Source organism: Octopus sinensis, linkage group LG25 (genome assembly GCF_006345805.1).
Source record: "Octopus sinensis linkage group LG25, ASM634580v1, whole genome shotgun sequence".
NCBI lineage: Eukaryota > Metazoa > Mollusca > Cephalopoda > Octopoda > Octopodidae > Octopus > Octopus sinensis.
The window spans coordinates 5,025,175-5,046,511 of record NC_043021.1 but is presented as its reverse complement, the minus strand read 5'-3'; the positions used below and the strand labels follow the sequence as shown (position 1 = coordinate 5,046,511).

Genomic DNA, 21,337 nt, shown 5'->3' with positions numbered 1-21,337 from the left:
TGTCTGAAATGGGGCTATACAACAACATTTTCTAAAATACTTGATCCATCTCACTGCATCTTAATTTGACTTGCTCCCTGATAACCAAAAAGGGCTGAAGATGATTCAAATTTCAGGGATCAGATGGAAACTTATTTTTATATTATACTCTTTTACTTGTTTCAGTCATTTGACTGTGGCCATGCTGGAGCACCACCTTTTAGTCGAACAAATCGACCCCGGGACTTTTTCTTTGTAAGCCCAGTACTTATTCTATTGGTCTCTTTTGCCAAACCGCTAAGTGACGGGGACGTAAACACACCAGCATCGGTTGTCAAGCAATGCTAGGGGGACAAACACAGACACACAAACACACATATATATATATATACGACAGACTTCTTTCAGTTTCCGTCTACCAAATCCACTCACAAGGCATTGGTCGGCCCTGGGCTATAGCAGAAGACGCTTGCCCAAGATGCCATGTAGTGGGACTGAACCCGGAACCATGTGGTTGGTTAGCAAGCTACTTACCACACAGCCACTCCTGCATCTATGTCGAAGCATTAAACATACCTGGTTTGTGTCTGATCAGAAAGTTGTGCAGAAGACACAAAGCCTAGAAAATGATTTATTGATTCATATGGCTTTGGGTTCAATCCCAGTATATGTCACCTTGGGCAAGTATTTTCTACTATAAACTCAAGCTGACTGATGCCTTGTGAGCAGATTTGGTAGAAGAAAACTGAAAGAAGCTTGTCCTATATGTACACACACACACACACACAGAGACAGAGTTCAAATTCTACCCAAGGTCAACTTTGCTTTTCACCATTCAATGAAATAAGTTCCAGTTAAACACAGGAGTCGATGTAATCAATTAGCCTCTATTCCCTGCAAAATTTCAGGCTTTGTGCTGGCAGAATTGTCAGCACACCAGACAAAATACTTAGTGCTATTTCATCAATTTTTACATTCTGAGTTAAAATTCTGCCAAGGTCGATTCTACCTTTTCACCCTTTCAGGGTGAATAAAATAAGCATCAGTTGAGCACTGAAGCAGATGTAAACAGGCGTAGGAGTGGCTGTGTGGTAAGTAGCTTGCTAACCAACCACATGGTTCCGGGTTCAGTCCCACTGCATGGCATCTTGGGCAAATGTCTTCTGCTATAGCCCCGGGCCGACCAATGCCTTGTGAGTGGATTTGGTAGACGGAAACTGAAAGAAGCCCGTCGTATATATGTATATATATATATATATGTATGTGTGTGTTTGTGTGTCTGTGTTTGTCCCCCTAGCATTGCTTGACAACCGATGCTGGTGTGTTTACGTCCCCGTCACTTAGCGGTTCGGCAAAAGAGACCGATAGAATAAGTACTGGGCTTACAAAAAGAATAAGTCGCGGGGTCGATTTGCTCGACTAAATGCGGTGCTCCAGCATGGCCACAGTCAAAATGACTGAAACAAGTAAAGAGAGTAAAAAGAGAGAGACTAGCCCATTTCCCCACCAAAATTTCAGGCCTTATATAGTAGAAGGGGATTATTATTATTATTATTATTATTATTTTTGCTTAGACTTAAGGACTAAGTTATCCATAGCCAGAGGCAGGGGGTGGGTTGGATTGTTCTGCATAAATTACAAATAAACCCAGAAAAAAAAAAAAAAAAAATTTGCCTGAATTGTTAAAGTAAATATTTTTTAGCTGTATATCCTTTCCTCTAAAGCCATGTACACATTGAACAGGGAAGTGGGAACTGTGTCATACATGGTGGTTGGCATTGAATCATTTACCATCTGTTAAAATATACACCACCAAGCTGTCAGTAGCTTCACTTGAATTCTTCATGCTTTGCTAAGTAGTTCAACTATTTAGCTTTCATATTCTCCTTGGCTGAAATTTACCATAATTTACACCAGGCATGGGCAACCTTTTTTGAAGAGTGGATCACACAACACAAGGCTCATCATCAAGTGGGCCTCACCATTACAAAAAAAAGGTCTAAGGTAGTTTTTCATTAGGCATGCCATTCAGAAAGGCCCCATGAACCACAATTTGCCCATGGCTGGTATAAGACCTTCAGTCTGCTAGAATTAGGATTTAGTGCCAGAGCAGTCATAATTCTAGCAGACTTATAATCAAAGAAATTCGAGTTAAGACCATTTCATCCTTTTGTCTCCTCCACCCACTTCTGACACATCATATCTAGGAGTACATCCTTAAATGTGCCTTCCATTTTGAAAGACATCTTTAAAATCTTTTACTTGTTTCAGTCATTAGACTGCAGCCAAGCTGGGGTACTGGTGATGGTGAACAAACACACATGCATGCACACCCACCCGCCTGCCTGCCTGCCTACCCACCTAATGGGCTTCTTTCAGTTTCCATCAATCAAATCCACTCACAAAGCTTTGGTCAGCCCAAAGCTACATTAGTATACAAGACACTTGACCAAGGTGCCAGAACCATGCAGTTGGGAAGCAAGCTTCTTACCACAATATGGTAAGTATGGCCACAGCCTTTCGTCTGGAATGTGTAAAAATGTAAAAGAGTGACACATCCACAGTTATTTGCTAAGATTATTTCCCTTTAGTTTAACTATCTATTTCTTTACTACCCACAAGGGGCTAAACACAGAGGGGACACAAAGGACAGACAAACGGATTAAGTCGATTATATCGACCCCAGTGCGTAACTGGTACTTATTTAATCGACCCCGAAAGGATGAAAGGCAAAGTCGACCTCGGCGGAATTTGAACTCAGAACGTAGCAGCAGACGAAATACCTATTTCTTTACTACCCACAAGGGGCCAAACATAGAGGAGACAAACAAGGACAGACACACGGATTAAGTCAATTATATTGACCCCAGTGCGTAACTGGTACTTATTTAATCGACCCTGAAAGGATGAAAGGTAAAGTCGACCTCAGCGGAATTTGAACTCAGAACGTAGCAGCAGACGAAATACCGCTTAGCATTTCGCCCAGCATGCTAACGTTTCTGCCAGCTCGTTTGACTATCTATCGATGTATCATTTAATGCATAACTTTATAGATCTTTATGAAATTCTTTTATTATGTTAAATGTTTTGATTGTGCCTGTGATTTCAGCATTCAAATACAGAAATAATATATATTTCTTTACTACCCACAAGGGGCTAAACACAGAGGGGACAAACAAGGACAGACAAAGGGATTAAGTCGACTACATCGACCCCAGTGCGTAACTGGTACTTAATTTATCGACTACGAAAGGATGAAAGGCAAAGTCGACCTCGGCGAAATTTGAACTCGGAACGTAACGACAGATGAAATACGGCTACGAATTTCGCCCGGCATGCTAACGTTTCTACCAGCTCGCTGCCTTATACAGAAATAATATAGACCTTTTCCCTCTTTCTATTATTTTCACTGATCCCACTATTTCTGCTTCTCTATCTTTATGTCTTCCTCCCTTGGTGTAACAGACAAAACAGCCAGATGACAGGTACAAGCAGAAAAATAGAATACATTTTACAGAATTGTGCACTGCCCAGGTATTACAATTCTATGCTTCTGAGATAAGGAATTTACATAATGTATCCTGTTTATATTAAGCAGACTGGAGTTCTCAACTTGATGGTTGCTTTCATTATGTTTCAACTGAAACAGATATCTTTTATCTTTTACTTAGTTTCAGTTATCAGACTGCGGCCATACTGGGGTACCATCTTAACACTTTAGCATTTAAACCGGCCATATCCGGCCAAAAGTATTCTGCCTGTTTTATGTTCAAACTGGCCAGATCTGGTCTCTCACACCAACCCTACAATATCGTTTTAAAAATTAACAGCTACCTCATCAAAATCTCATAGCTACAAGATAATGCCTGATTAGTTCAAGGCAATGTGGATAAAAAAGCATTAATTTTGGCAGAATAATGCGAACACTAAAGGGTTAAAGGATTTAGCTAAACAAATTGACCCCAGTACTTATATGAAGTCTGGCACTTATTCCATCAGTCTCTTTTGTTGAACTGCTAAAGAAGAGGGATGTAAATAAACCAACAGCTAGTCATCAAGTGGTGATGGGACACAAATGCAAACACACTCAAACTTGTATATGATGGAGCTTCACAGTTTCTCATTTCTTTACTGCCCACAAGGGGCTAAACATAGAGGGGACAAACAAGGACAGACAAACGGATTAAGTTGATTATATCGACCCCAGTGCGTAACTGGTACTTAATTTATCGACCCTGAAAGGAAGAAAGGCAAAGTCGACCTCGGCGGGAATTTGAACTCAGAACGTAACGGCAGACGAAATACAGATACGCATTTCGCCTGGCTTGCTAACGTTTCTGCCAGCTCGCCAGTTTCTGTCTACCAAATTCATTCATATGGTTAGGTCAGCGCAAGGCTACAGTTGAAGATACTTGCCCCAAGGTGCCACACAGTGGGACTGAACACGAGATCACATGGTTTCTAAAGCAAGCTTCTTAACCACACCTGCAAACAAACTTATGTAGAGCACTTTCCAATACAAGAGAAAACCAGAAAAACAAAACACTGCACTGCACGTACATAAACACAGAGCTGTGTTTGGTTGTGTGGCGAAAAGCATGTAATGAGAATAATATTAGGGAAAAATATATAATATAAGAGAGAAGAGCTAATCCAAATATTCTTATATATATATATATAACTAATTGCAGACAGATAAATTCCATGTCTGGAGCAGAATGTATTTCCAGACATGCTAGTTATGTAGATTAGGCAGCTAAGGTGCATGAAAAAATAATTTTTTTTTTTTTTTTCAAATTTATTTTTTATATTTTTTTTTGCTGCAGACTTACAAATTAACTTTGGCTAATTTTAAGCTCTGCAATTTTGCAAAATTCCTGTAAAAAAAAAAAAAAAAAAAAAAAATTCTTGGATCTGAAGACAATTACATTCTTCATTAAAGAAAAGATAGAGAGAAAAACAGATTAGGGAACTAAATTTAGAAATAAATATCATTTTAGGTAGCTGTATTTTATTGTTATTGGTCTCAGTCTTCTGAAGGATTTTATTGATTTTAATGAACCTTAATATGTTGTATGGTTCTCATTTCTTTTTTTTCAAAAGTTTACCTAAGTCCTAGGGAATACCCCACACCACTACCTTAGAGAAACACAAGATATTAACACAGCTCTACATCAGTGTCCACAAATACACACATGATAGACACAGACACAACAAACTCCCAAATATTTTCCATCCATAACACTTTTAATTAGTCAAACGGATATCATTGCAGAATATATATTTCTTTATTGCCCACAAGGGGTTAGACATAGAGGGGACAAACAAGGTGATTATGTCGATTACATCGGCCCCAGTGCGTAACTGGTACTTTATTTATCGACCCCGAAAGGATGAAAGGCAAAGTCGACCTCAACAGAATTTGAACTCAGAACGTAACGGCAGACAAAATATGGCTACGCATATCGCCCGGCGTGCTAATGTTTCTGCCAGCTCGCCGCCTTTGAAACATTGCAGAATATACTAGCATGAGAAGTGGTCAGTGGGACTGAACCCAGAAGAGTGTCATTTTAAAGTGGAAAAAATGGTCACTAAAGTCATAAAAGACCCCACCCCACACCACCACTACATATACATTTACCTATGAAGCAGAAAGGTAACTCAATTCTTGTTGGGGTGGGGGTAAACGATGGAAGACACCATTTGTTTATGAATGATCGAAGGAGTCATCTATGTGGTCACTTGGCCTGCTAGAAACAATCAAATCTCCCACAAAGCACATCTTACCATCTTAAGAGAAGGACACCTTGGACAATGCAGTTCTAGATACAGGAAAAGACAGGATTTATATCTCTACATTCAATCTGAGCCGTCCTGGTGAAAATCAGGAATATCAGTAGCCCGTCTGATTGGTATGAATAGTAGCTTTAACCTTTTTTTTATACTAATCTGCCAACAGCTTTCCCTCATACTGCAATACAAACTGAGCTGAATTCATTTCTACTGCATGGCACCTTAGGCAAGAGTCTTCAACTAATAGCCCAAGACCAACCAATGTGATGTACTGTGAATGAATTTGGTAGATGAAAAGCTTGTGGATGTGTTTTTACCCCACCACTGCTTGACAACCAGTATTAATTTGTTTATATATCTTTAAAATTTTTTTATTTATTTCACCCATTTGATTGGAGCACTGCCTCGAGTGGCTTTAGTTGAACAAATTGACACCAGGACATATTTTTTAAGCCTGGTACTTATTCTGTCAATCTCTTTTGCTAAGTTATGGGAATGTAAACACACCAACACCAGTTGTCAAAGTGGTAATTGGGGGTGGGGACAGACAGACAGATTCCCCCCCCCCCCCCAGATATACACATATAATATATATGACAAGATTTTTAAAGTTTGTCTACCAAATCCACACAAGATTTGATTGGTCTGAGGCTATAGTAGAAGACAATTTGCCATGGTGGTAACCCCAGCATGGCCACAGTCCAGTTACTGAAACAAAGAAAGGTAACTAAAGCTCTTGCTAAAGGACAATTGAAGAATGAATGGCTGGCAGCTGCAGCAATTGTACTGCCGTGATTCTCCTGCAAGAACTGTTGGTTACTCTAATAAAATCCCAAAAATTAAATGATTAAGATAAGAAAAATTAGGACCACAAGTAATATATTTCTTTACTACCCACAAGGGGCTAAACACAGAGGGGACAAACAAGGACAACAAACGGATTAAGTCGATTACATCGACCCCAGTGTGAAACTGGTACTTTAGGATGAAAGGCAAAGTGAAATTTGAACTCAGAATTGAGAAAAAGAGAAGAGAAGAATTAAGAGAAAGAAAGAGAGAGAGAAAAAAAAAAAGCTTAATTGCAAAAAAAAAAAAATAAATAAAAAAGGAAAAACTGTTATTAACAAAATAAATCACATCCTCTTTTGGCTCTAACAGCTTCAGAAATCATTGACACACACAAAACAAAGCAAAACAGAAAGTAGTAGTGGTATCAATAGCAGAGTCATTGAACAAAAGGTCAAAGGGTCAGTTGCCCATGCAAGAAAATTATTATTCATTCAGTATTTTGAAACATCAAATACACTGGAGAATACATACACACATTGTTTTTTTTTTTACTAGTTCCAGTCATTGGACTGTGGCCATGCTGGGGCACCACCTTCAGGAAGTTTTAGTTGAGTGAATCAACCCCAGCACTTATCTTTTTTGTAAGCCTAGTTCTTATTCTATCAGTCTCTCTTGTCAAACTGCTAAGTTACAGGAACATAAATACATCAACACTAGTTGTCAAGCAATAGTGGGGGACAAGCACAAACAGAAAGAAAAACGTGTGTGTATGTGTGCTTATATATATATATATATAAATATATAGGTTGTTGTATAAAGCTTGAAACACGTGTACCGCAACATCCTTTGTGTTCTGTTTTTTATTTCATTTGATGCATATACCCTCTCACCTCTGCTACTAGCTGGCATATACAGGTGCTTACACTTATCAAGTATTCACCCTGAATTTATTGTACCTACCTGACCTACGTTGTCAATTGGATCTGATCCTATATATATATATATGTGTGTATATATATATATATATATATATATATATATTATATATATATATAATATATATATATATATACATACACACACAAAGGTCTCTTTCAGTTTTTGTCTACCAAATTCACCCACAAGGCTTTGGTCAGCCCAAGGCTATAGTAGAAGACACTTGTCAAGGTACAACATTATTAAGACAACAAGCCAGCAGAATAACTATGGCAGTGGACAGTGTCTAGCAGCATCTTTCTGGGCTCTCAAAGTTCTGAGTTCAAGTAACATCAAGGCCAACTATGCTTTTCAAAGCCAATAAAATACATAGCAGTCAAGTACTGGGGTCGATATATAATTAACATGCCTCCTCCCCTAAACTTGCTGGCATTGTGCCAGAATTAGAAAAGACTCTTCTTCTTCTTATTATTATTACTACTGATGCAGTGAGCTGGCAGAATTGCTAGCACGCTAGACAAAATGCTCAGTGGTATTTCGTCCACCTGAGTGCAAATTCCACCAAAGTCAACTTTGCTTTTCATCCCTTTGAGGTCAATAAGTACCAACTGTGCACTGGAGTTGAAGTAATCAACTACTCTCCTCCCCACAAATTTCAGGTATTCTACCTATAGCAAAAATATTATCATTTTTATTAAGGCTACCAGCTGGCAGAATCATTAATACATCACATGAAATGCTTATCTATAATGCAGTATTTTTTTCAGCTCTTTAGATTTTGAGTTCAAACTCTGACTTTGCCTTTCATCCTTTTTGGGGTCAATAAAATAAATACTTGTGAATAAGTTCTGATCCTTCTTCAAGAAACAAACGAACCCGTTTTTATATATTCTAATGTTTTTGTGGAAGGTGGGAGAGGAGTATATTTTTCACAGGTTCTTTAACAGCATATAAATTGGCCAAGAGTAGGAGGCAGACTAAACACACACACATGGCAGGCTTCTACACAGTTTCCATCTATTAAATTCATGAACAAGACATTGGTCAGCCTGTGGCTATAATAGAAAACACTTGCCCAAGATGCCACGTAGTGGTACAGAACCTAAAACCTCATGGTTGCATAGCAAGCTTTTGAACTACATAATCATGCCTGTGTCTATACATATCACCATCACATCATTTAACGTTTGTTTTCCATGCTAGCATGGGATGGATCTGGTGATACCAAGCTCCAGCAACAGCTCTGGCATGGTTTCTCTGACTGGATACCCTTCCTAACACCAACCACTCTACAGTGTGTATACTGGGTGTGTTCTTTGTACCATCAACAGTAGTGTGGTTGCCAAGTAACTTGCAATACAACCATCAGGTGGTATCAAGATGAGTACATGCACATATATATACATACATATACACTTTCAGTTTCGGTCTACAAAATCCACTCACGACTTGAAGCTATAGTAGAAGACACTCACCCAAGGTGTTGTGCAGTGGGACTGAAACTGAAACCACATGGTTGGGAAGCAAGATTTTTAACCACACAACAACTGCACCTATATATATATGTATCATATGATAAAGCAGCCTATTGGACATTGTGACACATTGCTAGTCACAATGCGCTTTGCAACACTTTAGCTTTTGAATGGTGCTATCTTACTGGCTAGGCAAGCAGGCTAACATTTCCCCAGATCAGAGGGCTAGTCTGTCACAGGGTTACCCATTGACAGCTGAGTGGACTGGAGCAACATGAAATGGAGTGTTTTGCTCAAGAACACAATGCTGGTCTGGGAATCAAAACCATGCTCTCACGATTGTGAGTGCAATAGAGGGCAATACACTTAACCACTAGGCCATGTGCCTTCACATGCATGTGTGTGTGCTTTTTTAAAAAAAATATATGACTGGCCTCCGTGCTGGTGGCACGTAACAAACACCATCCGATCGTGGCTGTGCCAGCCTCGCCTGGCCTCCGTGCTGGTGGCACGTAAAAAACACCATCCGAGCGTGGCCGTTCGCCAACCTCGTCTGGCACCTGTGTCCGTGGCACATAAAAAAAAAACACCATCCGAGTGTGGCCGTTCGCCAGCCTCGTCTGGCACTTGTGTCGGTGGCACATAAAAAACACCATCCGAGCGTGGCTGTTCGCCAGCCTCGTCTGGCACCTGTGCAGGTGGTACATAAAAAGCACCCACTACATTCACGGAGTGGTTGGCGTTAGGAAGGGCATCCAGCTGTAGAAACACTGCCAGATCTGACTGGCCTGGTGCAGCCTTCGGGCTTCCCAGACCCCAGTTGAACCGTCCAACCCATGCCAGCATGGAAAGCGGACGTTAAACGATGATGATGATGATGATGATGATGAGAAAGGACAGGGATTATGTCTGTGCACGCATGCATGTGTGTCAGCAAATGAGATAGATGCCAATGACAAAACTATGTTCAAACAGTGCATAAACAAAACTAGGTTGTGATATTTATTCTGCCCGAGTTGAACAGTCACTCCCTCATTGGTGATTGGCTTGGAAAACTTTAAGCAATATAATTGCTATTGTTCACAAAATACTTGATAAAAAAAAATATATTTGAAAAAAAAAAAAAAAATTCTGAAAATAAATGACATTGTTACAGTTTAATTTATTGTCACTGTATGGAATTACAACAAAACCCGATTATTTAATAAATATTTTGAAGTATTGTAATGGAATATCAGAATATTGAGACAAAGAGTTGGCCATATTGTATGAATACGAGACAATTTAAATTAAAATGAAACAAAAAAAAAAAGTAAAATATTATAAAAAAATATATAAAGGAAAAAATAAACAAACAAAACTATTTTTAACTACTATGGGAGAGACAGACAGTATGAGAAAAAGCCAGGTTTTGTTGGTGCTTTTTTTTTTTTTTTTTAATCAAAACAGGTAATTTGATATAATGTGCATTGGAAAAGAAACATTTCAAATTGAGTTGGGTGAATGCACCTTGGAAAGAGCAGCTAGGCTACCCCTCAGCTAATAAATATATTAAGAAAAAAACAAAAAATAGTTCTCATGTCCTCATTAACACTAAAACTGACAGGATAAACCTGTTGTTCACTTTGATAAATGAATCATTACAGAAGAGATCAATTAGCAAATCTATGGATTATATGATAATTATAGAAGGCGAGAGAAAGGAGAAGAAAAAGAGATGGAAACTAAAAAAAAAAAAAAAAGAGGCATGCAAATAACAAGCCAGCAAATAAGCAATTATAATCATTATTCATTTTATTACTATTATTAAATACCCCGCCACCTTTTTTTTCCCCCCTCCCTCAAATTTTTTGTTTTTATTTTTATCAGAGTGATTCCCAAAATGTTATTAAACAAGCTCGTTTATCACACAGCGCCAGATAATTTCAACATTTCCAGAGGAGAGCAATGATGGCGTAGTAATTAACTGATAGCGTCAATTCTGCAATGCTAGGATTTGAAAACTTACCACTAAACTAAGAGGTCACTTCCTGAAACCAGAGTAAAATAGCAGTGTAGAGATTAACATCAATCATAACAGAATAATCCACACACACTCTCTCTCGCTCGCTCTCTCTCTCTCTTCTTTCTCAAGCATATCTCGATGCCATAACATCCACCACTACCTACCACCTTCAGCGCTACTGCTGTGAAGTGGTTGGCATTAGGAAGGGTATGTAGCCATAGAAACAAAGCCAAATCAGACTGGAACCTGGTGCAAGCTTCCCAGCTCTGGTCAAATGGTCCAACTCATGCCAGCATGGATGATGATGATAGATATATATATGAGTTGCGACGTCACTGGTGCCAAGCTGTATCGACCTTTGTCTTTCCCTTGGATAACACTGGTGGCGTGGAGAGGGGAGGCTGGTATGCATGGGCGACTGCTGGTCTTCCATAAACAACCTTGCCTGGACTTGTGTCTAGGAGGGTAACTTTCTAGGTGCAATCCCATGGTCATTCATAACCGAAGGGGGTCTTTATATACATATTTAAAATTGAATAAGGGTAGAAATTGATATTAATTAAAACCAGTGGTCTAGCATATTAAAAAAAAATCCGAAGATTAAAATATTTTTTACATACAAAATTTAAAGGACTGACCACTAAAAGTGGACAGTCAATATGCTAGATATAGACGTCAAAATCGCTATTTTCCACGTGGAAAATAGCGATTTTGACGTCTATATCTAGCATATTGACTGTCCACTTTATATATACATGTATATACGTAGGTAGGGGGGGAAATCCAAGATGTGCCTTGTTAAAGGTGACAATTGTGGAAATATTGTTTTTAGAGTTATTATATAACAAAACAGTAATCTAGAAAACGTTTTGGCATTTATTTATTCACCATTACATATGTTTCACTTGCTAATGGGAATCACCAAATTGTATATGTTGGATAAATGTGCAAGTTTCCTATTAGAAATTTTTCAGAGAATCAAGTAATTTGCCATCTTAGTAGTAACAAATGAATGCCTTATCTAATGTATTTTTTCTCTTTTGTTTCAGCCATTGGACTGTGGCCACACTGGAGCAACATCTTCACTTCAGTTAAATCAGCCCGAGTACTTATGTTTTCTTCCACATCTGGTACCCACTTTATCAGTTTCCCTTGCCAGGGATGGTATGAAAAGGAATTGCTAAAATATTTTGTGTATTGTAAAAGTATAACTAATTTATTAGGGATAAATTCTAACAACAAAATCTGATACAGGACTTGGTTGAGAACTACTGATCTAAATGAATAAATGATCAATCAACTCGCTCAAAATGGCAAGCAAAATCTCCCTCAAGTTACATCGGCTGTGTGGTAAGTAGCTTGCTAACCAACCACATGGTTCCGGGTTCAGTCCCAGTGCGTGGCATCTTGGGCAAGTGCCTTCTGCTATAGCCCCGGGCCGACCAATGCCTTGTGAGTGGATTTGGTAGACGGAAACTGAAAGAAGCCTGTCGTATATATATATATGTATATATATGTATGTGTGTGTGTGTTTGTGTGTCTGTGTTTGTCCCCCTAGCATTGCTTGACAACCAATGCTGGTGTGTTTACGTCCCCGTCACTTAGCGGTTCGGCAAAAGGGACCGATAGAATAAGTACTGGGCTTACAAAGAATAAGTCCCGGTGTCGATTTGCTCGACTAAAGGCGGTGCTCCAGCATGGCCGCAGTCAAATGACTGAAACAAGTAAAAGAGTAAAAAGAGTAAAAGAGTTACCATTTTAAAATGGACAGGACACACTGGATAATGAAGAGCCAGATACCCACAAAAGACGGGATGGCCACAGATGGAATGCCCTTCATCATAGGTGTGAATGATCAAGGTTAAATAACTGTTAAACAACAGTATGTGCATATTCATTATATTTATTATAACTTGCAGACATAGTGCGACTACTGAACAGTTTCCTTTGAAACATATGTTGTATTCAAATAAACTCATTTTTTGTTGCTTTTATCTTTTTCCCCCAAAAGAATTTGCCAAATCTGCCAAATATGAAATTAGAAATCTATTTTCTTTTCTCGGGTAAAAAAGAAAAAAAAAACAAAAAAAGTTACTCGTTAGTTTGGCATCTCTAAAACTACAATGGTCGGTTGTTTAAGACAAACTAAACCGAATATTACAGCAATGCTTATCATCATCATTATCATCATCATCATCATTTAGCGTCCGTTCTCCATGCTAGCATGGGTTGGATGGTTCAACTGGGGTCTGTGAAGCTGGAAGGCTGCACCAGGCCCAGTCAGATCTGGCAGTGTTTCTACGGCTGGATGCCCTTCCTAACGCCAACCACTCCGTGAGTGTAGTGGGTGCTTTTTACGTGCCACCCGCATAGGTGCCAGACAGAGCTGGCAAACGGCCACGAACGGATGGTGCTTTTACGTGTCACCGGCACGGGGGCCAGGCGAGGCTGGCAACGGACACGAACGGATGGTGCTTATGTGCAAGAAAATGTTTTTTAAAAGGCTTTTTATAATAACAATAATAATAATAATCGTTTCTAATATAGATGCAGACGTGGCTGTGCGGTAAGAAGTTCACTTCCTAACCACATGGAGCCAGGTTCACTCCCACTCTGTTGCACCTTGAGCTAAATTAACAGAATAATCATAATAGATTAAAATAAAGTTACATTCTTTGTTGAGGGGTTGAAGTATAAAAAAAGGAACGGGAACAGATTTGTTACTGTTGAAAAGATCATATAGGCGCAGGAGTGGCTGTGTGGTAAGTAGCTTGTTTACCAACCACATGGTACCGGGTTCAGTCCCACTGCGTGGCGCCTTGGGCAAGTGTCTTCTACTATAGCCTCAGGCCGACCATAGCCTTGTGAGTGGATTTGGTAGACGGAAACTGAAAGAAGCCCGTCGTATATATGTATATATATGTATATGTGTGTGTGTGTGTGTGTGCGTGTATGTTTGTGTTTGTCCCCCTAGCATTGCTTGACAACCGATGCTGGTGTGTTTATGTCCCCGTCACTTAGCGGTTCGGCAAAAGAGACCGATAGAATAAGCTTACAAAGAATAAGTCCCAGGGTCGAGTTGCTCGATTAAAGGCGGTGCTCCAGCATGGCCGCAGTCAAATGATTGAAACAAGTAAAAGAGTAAAAGAGTATAAGGCTACTCGCAAGTAGGAGTGATGGGGCTAGAGCTGGAAAGGGAGATAATAAAGATGACTACATTATTACCCCTATAGCATTTAAACTGGTCATACCCTGCCCAAGTATTCTATCTGTTTTTACGTTCAAACCTACCAGTTCCAGCCTTTCACTCCTACCCTACAATATCATTCTATAAAAGTAAACACGCACATCATTGAAATTTCAAAAGGTACAAGATAATGCATGATTAATTCAGAACAATAAGAATAAATAAGCAACTCATTTGACAGGGTAATCTGAGTGTTAACCCTTTCGTTACCAACCCGGCTGAAACCGGCTCTGGCTCTGTAGTACAAATGTCTTGTTTTCATAAGTTTTGAATTCAAATCTTCCACCAAACCTTAGTCACAATTTATGTTCCTAACACTAGCTTAATGATAACGAAGTTATTTTATTAAATTCTTTGCTATATTTAAAATAATTGGAAGAAACACAGAGCATCTCAAAATAAATACAGTAACGAAAGGGTTAAAGGGTTAAGAAAAACAACAACAGAAAAAAATCCCACGATTACTACAGCATCAAAGCTATGCATGGAACTTTTGTACCCTTCTGGCTGACAATCAAATTTATTCTCAATTATCACCATCTCTTTAAGATAAACATTACGGACAAATTGGTTGAATTTAGCCAATGAGGAAAATAACGTTCAACTGCCAACATTTTAATTATCTATGCTATTTAGCTAATAAATGTGGAAACTACTGAAATAAATTAACATTTACGTTGTATCTTATGATGCTAAATGTACAATTACAATTTGGATAAATCGATATTTGCTTTCATTCATCATCATCATCATCGTTTAGCGTCCGCTTTCAATGCTAGCATGGGTTGGATGGTTCAACTGGGGTCTGGGAAGCCAGAAGGCTGCACCAGGCTCCAGTCTGATCTGGCAATGTTTCTACGGCTGGATGCCCTTCCTAACACCAACCACTCCGTGAGTGTAGTGGGTGCTTTTTACGTGGCAGTGTGGTAAGAAGCTTGCTTCCCAATCACATGGTTCCAAGCTCAGTCCCACCTCTAGATTCACCTTGAGTAAGTGTCTTCTGCTATAGCATTGTGAGTGGATTTGGTAGGCAAAAGCTGGAAGAAGCCCATCATCATCATCATCGTTTAACGTTCATTTTCCATGCTAGCATGGGTTGGACGGTTCAACTGGGGTCTGGGAAACCAGATGGCTGCAGCAGGCCCAGTCTGATCTGGCAATGTTTCTACGGCTGGATGCCCTTCCTAACGCCAACCACTCCGAGAGTGTAGCGGGTGCTTTTTACGTGCCATTATTATTATTATTATTGTGATGAGCTGGCAGACTCATTAGCATAATGGACAAAATGTTTAGCAGCATTTCATTTATCTTTAATATTCTGAGTTCAAATTCTGCTGAGGTTGACTTTGCTTTTCATCCCATCATGATTGAAGTACCAGTTAAAACACTAAGATCAATGTAATCAACAAGCCCTCTCCCCTACTATAGTCTCAGATTGATCAAAGCCTTGTGAGTGTATTTGGCAGATAGGAACTGAAAGAAGCCCATTGTCACGCAGTAGTAGGGGACAAATACTAACCCCTTAACGGTTGGCGAAGGCGATGTGGACAACGAAAAACCTGGCTGATGACAGTCAAGGCTGATCTGGAAACCCAACCTAGGCCCCCATATCTACGGCGTTCACCGCTGGAATAGGGAGCGGTTGGAGATCATGCGGTCGTTAGCCTCAAATCGCCAGGACTGGTTGGCGTTTGTGAGAGATGCAGCATTGAGGATGAATGAAGTCAGCTCAACCCACCCCGGGTGAATGCTGTCAAGTCAGTCAGTCAGTCACAAACACTAACACACTGTTGGTGTGTTTATGTCCCCATAACTTAAGAGATTCAGCAAAAGAGACTGACATCATAAGTACCAGGGTTAAAATAACAATAAGTACTGGAGTTGATTCATTCAACTAAAATTCTTTAAGGTTCCCCCAGCAGGGCTGTTGTCTAATGACTGAAACAAGTAAAAAGATACACACACACACACACACATATATAGTTCTACCAAATCCACAAGGCTTTGGTCAGCCCAGGGCTATAGTTGAAGACACTTGCCCAAGGTGCTCCCCAGGGGGACTGAACCTGGTTGGGAAGCAAACTTCTTACCACACAATCATGTCTGTTTTACTTATAAAGTGTCATTTCATCCAATGCTTGTCTGGAATGAACAAGATTTTCCTTTGGCAAGAGTAAGGTACAACTGAATGCCCTTCCTTCCCTTAAATGTTTCCAAGTAAGGTAGCAATCCACTAGTTTTTAATGTCAAAAAGCTCAACTACAGAAAACATTGGCTATGTAAGGCCACAAACAACACCATCATCCAAATGTTATCAATGCAAAGCCTGGAAACACACACATACACAATATGTTTCAGTTGCTTTCTGCCAACCGAATTTCACTCAAAAAGAACCGGTGGGGTAGGGGTTTGAGCACAAAGCTCCAAGTCATCTGTACTTCTCCCTAGTCTGTCGTTCTTGCCAGCTGAAGGGACTGGAGCAATGTGAAACAAAGTATTTTGATCCAGAACACAATGCATTGCCCAGTCCAAGAATTGAAACCACAATCTTACAATCATCAGTCTAACACCCTAACCACTAAGTCATGTGCCTCCACCATAATGTACTGGCCCAAATGGTTACGTCCTGAATTCAAATTCCGCCAAGGTCGACTTTGCCTTTCATCCTTTCGGGGTCAATAAATTAAGTACCAGTTACGCACTGGAGTCAATGTTATCAACTTAATCCCTTTGTCTGTCCTTGTTTGTCCCCTCCGTCTTTAGCCCCTTGTGGGTAGTAAAGGAATAGGTATTAATACAAAAAATTAAGGCGGCGAGCTGGCAGAATCGTTAGCACGCCGGGCGAAATGCTTAGTGGTATTTCGTCTGCGTTACGTTGTGAGTTCAAATTCCGCCGAGGTCGACTTTGCCTTTCATCCTTTCGGGGTCGATAAATTAAGTACCAGTTACGCACTGGGGTCGATGTTATCGACTTAATCCGTTTGTCTGTCCTTGTTTGTCCCCTCTGTGTTTAGCCCCTTGTGGGTAGTAAAGAAATAGGTATTAATACAAAGGTGTGGGGAAGCAAGGTACCAAATTCCATTCTCTTGGCACTGGTCATACCAATGTGTCTTGCAGTAGGAAAGAGTTCAAAATACAAGTGGCTGCCAAAAGAACTTCTTAACCATACAGCCATGCCTGTTGTCCGAAAGATCCATTACCAAAATAGTTACCATTAGACACCTGTTCCTTTATCTCTCTGCATTTCCCTCTTTGGCTTATTTCTATTGAATCTTGCAGAAAGGAAATAAATAAATTTCTGAGAGAATCTCCGATCATATCGGTTTTTATCACTGAAGGAACACGATCAATGGAGCAGTCACAAGAATTTACTGAAGTTGTCAGACATGGCACCGAAATTAGTAATTACATCTTGCTTGATGTTATTAAGAAGACAAAAAAGGAAAAAAAAAAAAAAAATGCAAAGAAACAACAAAAAAAAAAACGCTAATTTAGTAAGGCCTATTTTTTTTTTCATTGGAAAATCTTTTAAGTCATCAGACTACAAAGAAAAAGAAGAAAAAAAAAACATACAAACATACACAAAATAAACCAAAGCAAAAAAATAAAATACAATTTCTATCTTTGCAAATGATTTATCTAAAAGTGTAAAAAAAAACTTGCAAAAGGATACAAAAAAACCCCCAAATTATATATAAAAAAAAGAGCTATGAAAGTCAAAAGAGAAAATCCATATTAGTATTTAGGAGAAGAAGGGATAAAACAGAATATGTGAGTACATCTATGTACTTTATATATACATATATATATATATTACATGTACTTTAATGTACTACATGTATATATATATATATAGTATAAATTTCAATGAGAAATATCAAAATGTTTTAACCCTTTAGTGTTTAAACCGGCCATATCCGGCCCAAATATTCTACATGTTTTATATTCAAACTGGCAATATCTAGCCTTTCACACCTAACCAACAATGACATTCTAAAAATAAACAATCACATCATTGAAACCTCAAAGCTATGAGATAATGCTTGATTAATTCAAAACAATTTGAGTGAAAAAGTATCACATTTAACAGAGTAATCTGAACACTAAAGGGTTAAGACAATAATTAAAATGTGCACAACAGTTAATGTGAATAAAAGGTGCACACAGAAATATGTATGTTAGGTTATGTTACCTTGTGTATTAATCCTTGTGATAAACTAATTTGTCCTTTAGCATTCATAAGCTTCGAACCATTTCTATCATTCCCCCAACTACTGTCTCTACAAAGTCTAGTTTGGCTCATTGTTAACTGAGGGTAGAAGAAGATGGTAAAGTCCAAGTCATCTGAGGTGAGGGGACAGCAAAAAAACTTAGACTTAAGTTGGAGGAGGACAGACACATGGTGGTTCTGAAATTAAAAAAAAAAAACACAGAAAATAAATATAAATGAAAATAAAAAAAAAATTAATAAAAAATAAAAAGAAATCAGTTTTGAATAGATAAATAAATGCAAAATGACAAGAAACTGTTTAACAAAATAAAATGAATAGAAGTAAATAAATATATAGAACAAAAACACTCTGATACTAGTTCAAAAGGTCGGTGAATTAAGTAGCTGTTACAATGCACAGACTAAACTGGCCAAGTTCATTTCAGTGAAGAAATATAAACAAATCTATATATATCTATATGCATACATACATCTGTCTGTCTGTATGTATAGATTGTCTGTGGAGTGCAGATTTTATAAATTAAGAAAAAGGTAGCCAGGATTTGGATAAAATCTCCATCATGGTGAGAGGACAGTTTTTATCCAAATCCTGGCTGCCACCTTTTTTTTTTACTTAATACATTTTTAATTTTCACCCTTTCATATGCATGTTAGCTTATGTTACCTTGTGTATTGATCCACTGATTCCACTGATTTTGAGCGGTGAAGAACAATGCCTGAATCAGGGGCTGGCAAAGTGGTGGTGAGTATTGACTCACCTGAGTCTCTATGTGACTATCCAAGGGGTCAATAAACATCTGAAACAATTTTGAGCATTATTCTTCTTTATCAATTTCATTACTCTTTTACTTGTTTCAGTCATTTTGACTGCGGCCATGCTGGAGCACCGCCTTTAGTCAAGCAAATCGACCCCAGGACTTATTCTTTGTAAGCCCAGTACTTATTCATCGGTCTCTTTTGCCGAACCGCTAAGTAACGGAGACGTAAACACACCAGCATCGGTTGTCAAGCAATGCTAGGGGACAAACACAGACACACAAACACACACACATATATATATATATATATATATATATATATATTATATAATACGACAGGCTTCTTTCAGTTTCCGTCTACCATATCCACTCACAAGGCATTGGTCGGCCCGGGGCTATAGCAGAAGACACTTGCCCAAGATGCCACGCAGTGGGACTGAACCCGGAACCATGTGGTCGGTTAGTAAGCTACTTACCACACAAAGTATTTTCAATACATTTCTCTAATATTTTTTTATTGAAAAGCAGTAATGACCCAAAAGAATGAAGGACTGTTTTGAAATCAAGAAATTTTTTTTATCATTTATATTTAAAAAAATTTTATTTCAGAAATTTATATGATGGAAGTTACTAAGTTACCAATGATTCCATGAAGCGCCCAATGATATAAGAAGCCTGCTGACTCTTAGCCTAAATGAAGCAGCTGACACAAATAAAGAGAATGATTTTCAAGCTGACCAAAAGATGAAGAATAACTTGCGCCAAAGAAAAACTTGAAGGCAAGGTTGCCAAGCAAGCATGACTGTAGTATAGTAACAAACACCAGTAGTTAAGAACCATTTATGGTGGCAGATCAAAGTATTTCAGAGCTAAAGATGGTAAAAAATCTAATAAAATGAACAGCTGTTTAGCAACTTATGGAAAGAACATTTCAAAGACCTGCTTTAATCACAACTGTGCAGCCAATGAAAGATCTTGAAAGAACATCACATAAAAGACCAATGATAAACAATTTAGCAGCAATGCCGTCTCTATTTTGTCTGCTGGGACTATGAGGCAGTCTGAATTACAGGAAATCAAGAGGATGTAAGAATTTTGTAGTTTACTGCCCGTGGTTGGTCAGTATACCATCCCAGAACATCAAACAGTACTGATATGGTATTCTGTTCCAGTCATCAATCACAATTGACAGATTGTACATTTAGCAGTAGCATCTGGCATTGCACAAACAAACAAACAAAATAATCTGTTCCCCAAATAACAAGGCACCCAAATTTGAGAGGATTCTAGCTAAGATATACAAACATCACTATGAAATCATCATCATCATCATCATCGTTTAACGTCCGTTTTCCGCGCTAGCACGGGTTGGACAGTTCGACCGGGGTCTGGGAAGTCAGGGGCTGCACCAGGCTCCAGTCTGATCTGGCAGTGTTTCTACAGCTGGATGCCCTTCCTAACGCCAACCACTCTGCGAGTGTAGTGGGTGCTTTTTACGTGCCACATGCACAGGTGCCAGAGGGGTCTGGCATCGGCCACGATCGGTTGGTGCTTTTTATGTGCCACCGGCACAGAAGCCAGTTGAGGCGGGGCTGGCATCGGCCACGTTTGGATGGTGCTTTTTATGTGCCACCGGCACAGAAGCCATTCGAGGCGGGGTTGGCATTGGTCACGTTCGGATGGTGCTTTTTATGTGCCACCGGCACAGAAGCCAGTCAAGGCAGCGTTGGCAACGGCCACGTTCGGACGGTGCTTTTTATGTGCCACCGGCACAGGTATCACAACTACTATTTCCATTGATATTTGTTTCGATGTTCATACTAAATATAAAGTTTTGTGCAGTGTTTCAGGCATTCTAGATATGTAGAGAGATTCCAGCTGGTCTTGGAGATACGACCCTTATTATCATTTTTACCCTTAACTCTTTCACTACATGGCATAAAGCCAACTCCCTCAATACTACACTAGCCTCAGTTGAGGGGGTCTTACAAGTTACTTGGTGACCCCACCGGTGCCAGTGCTACACAAAAAGCACTCAGGACACTGTAAAGCAGTTGGCATTAGGAAGGGCATCTGGCCATAGAAACAATGTCAAAGCTTGGCACAGACCCCTTGCTCGCCAGC

The 21,337-nt window shown here is 39.2% G+C and overlaps 1 protein-coding gene across 3 annotated transcripts in view; it reads right to left on the bottom strand.

The window, feature by feature from the left end:
• Nucleotides 1-21,337, bottom strand: part of LOC115224289 (rho GTPase-activating protein gacU) — a 195,931-nt gene that overhangs the window by 115,742 nt on the left and 58,852 nt on the right. For all 3 annotated transcript variants that reach the window (XM_036513499.1, XM_029795113.2, XM_036513497.1), the window contains exon 2: nucleotides 18,417-18,632. In XM_036513499.1, the coding sequence (XP_036369392.1) occupies nucleotides 18,417-18,527 (111 nt within the window). In that variant the 5' untranslated portion in view covers nucleotides 18,528-18,632. The remainder of the gene's footprint in view (nucleotides 1-18,416; nucleotides 18,633-21,337) is intronic.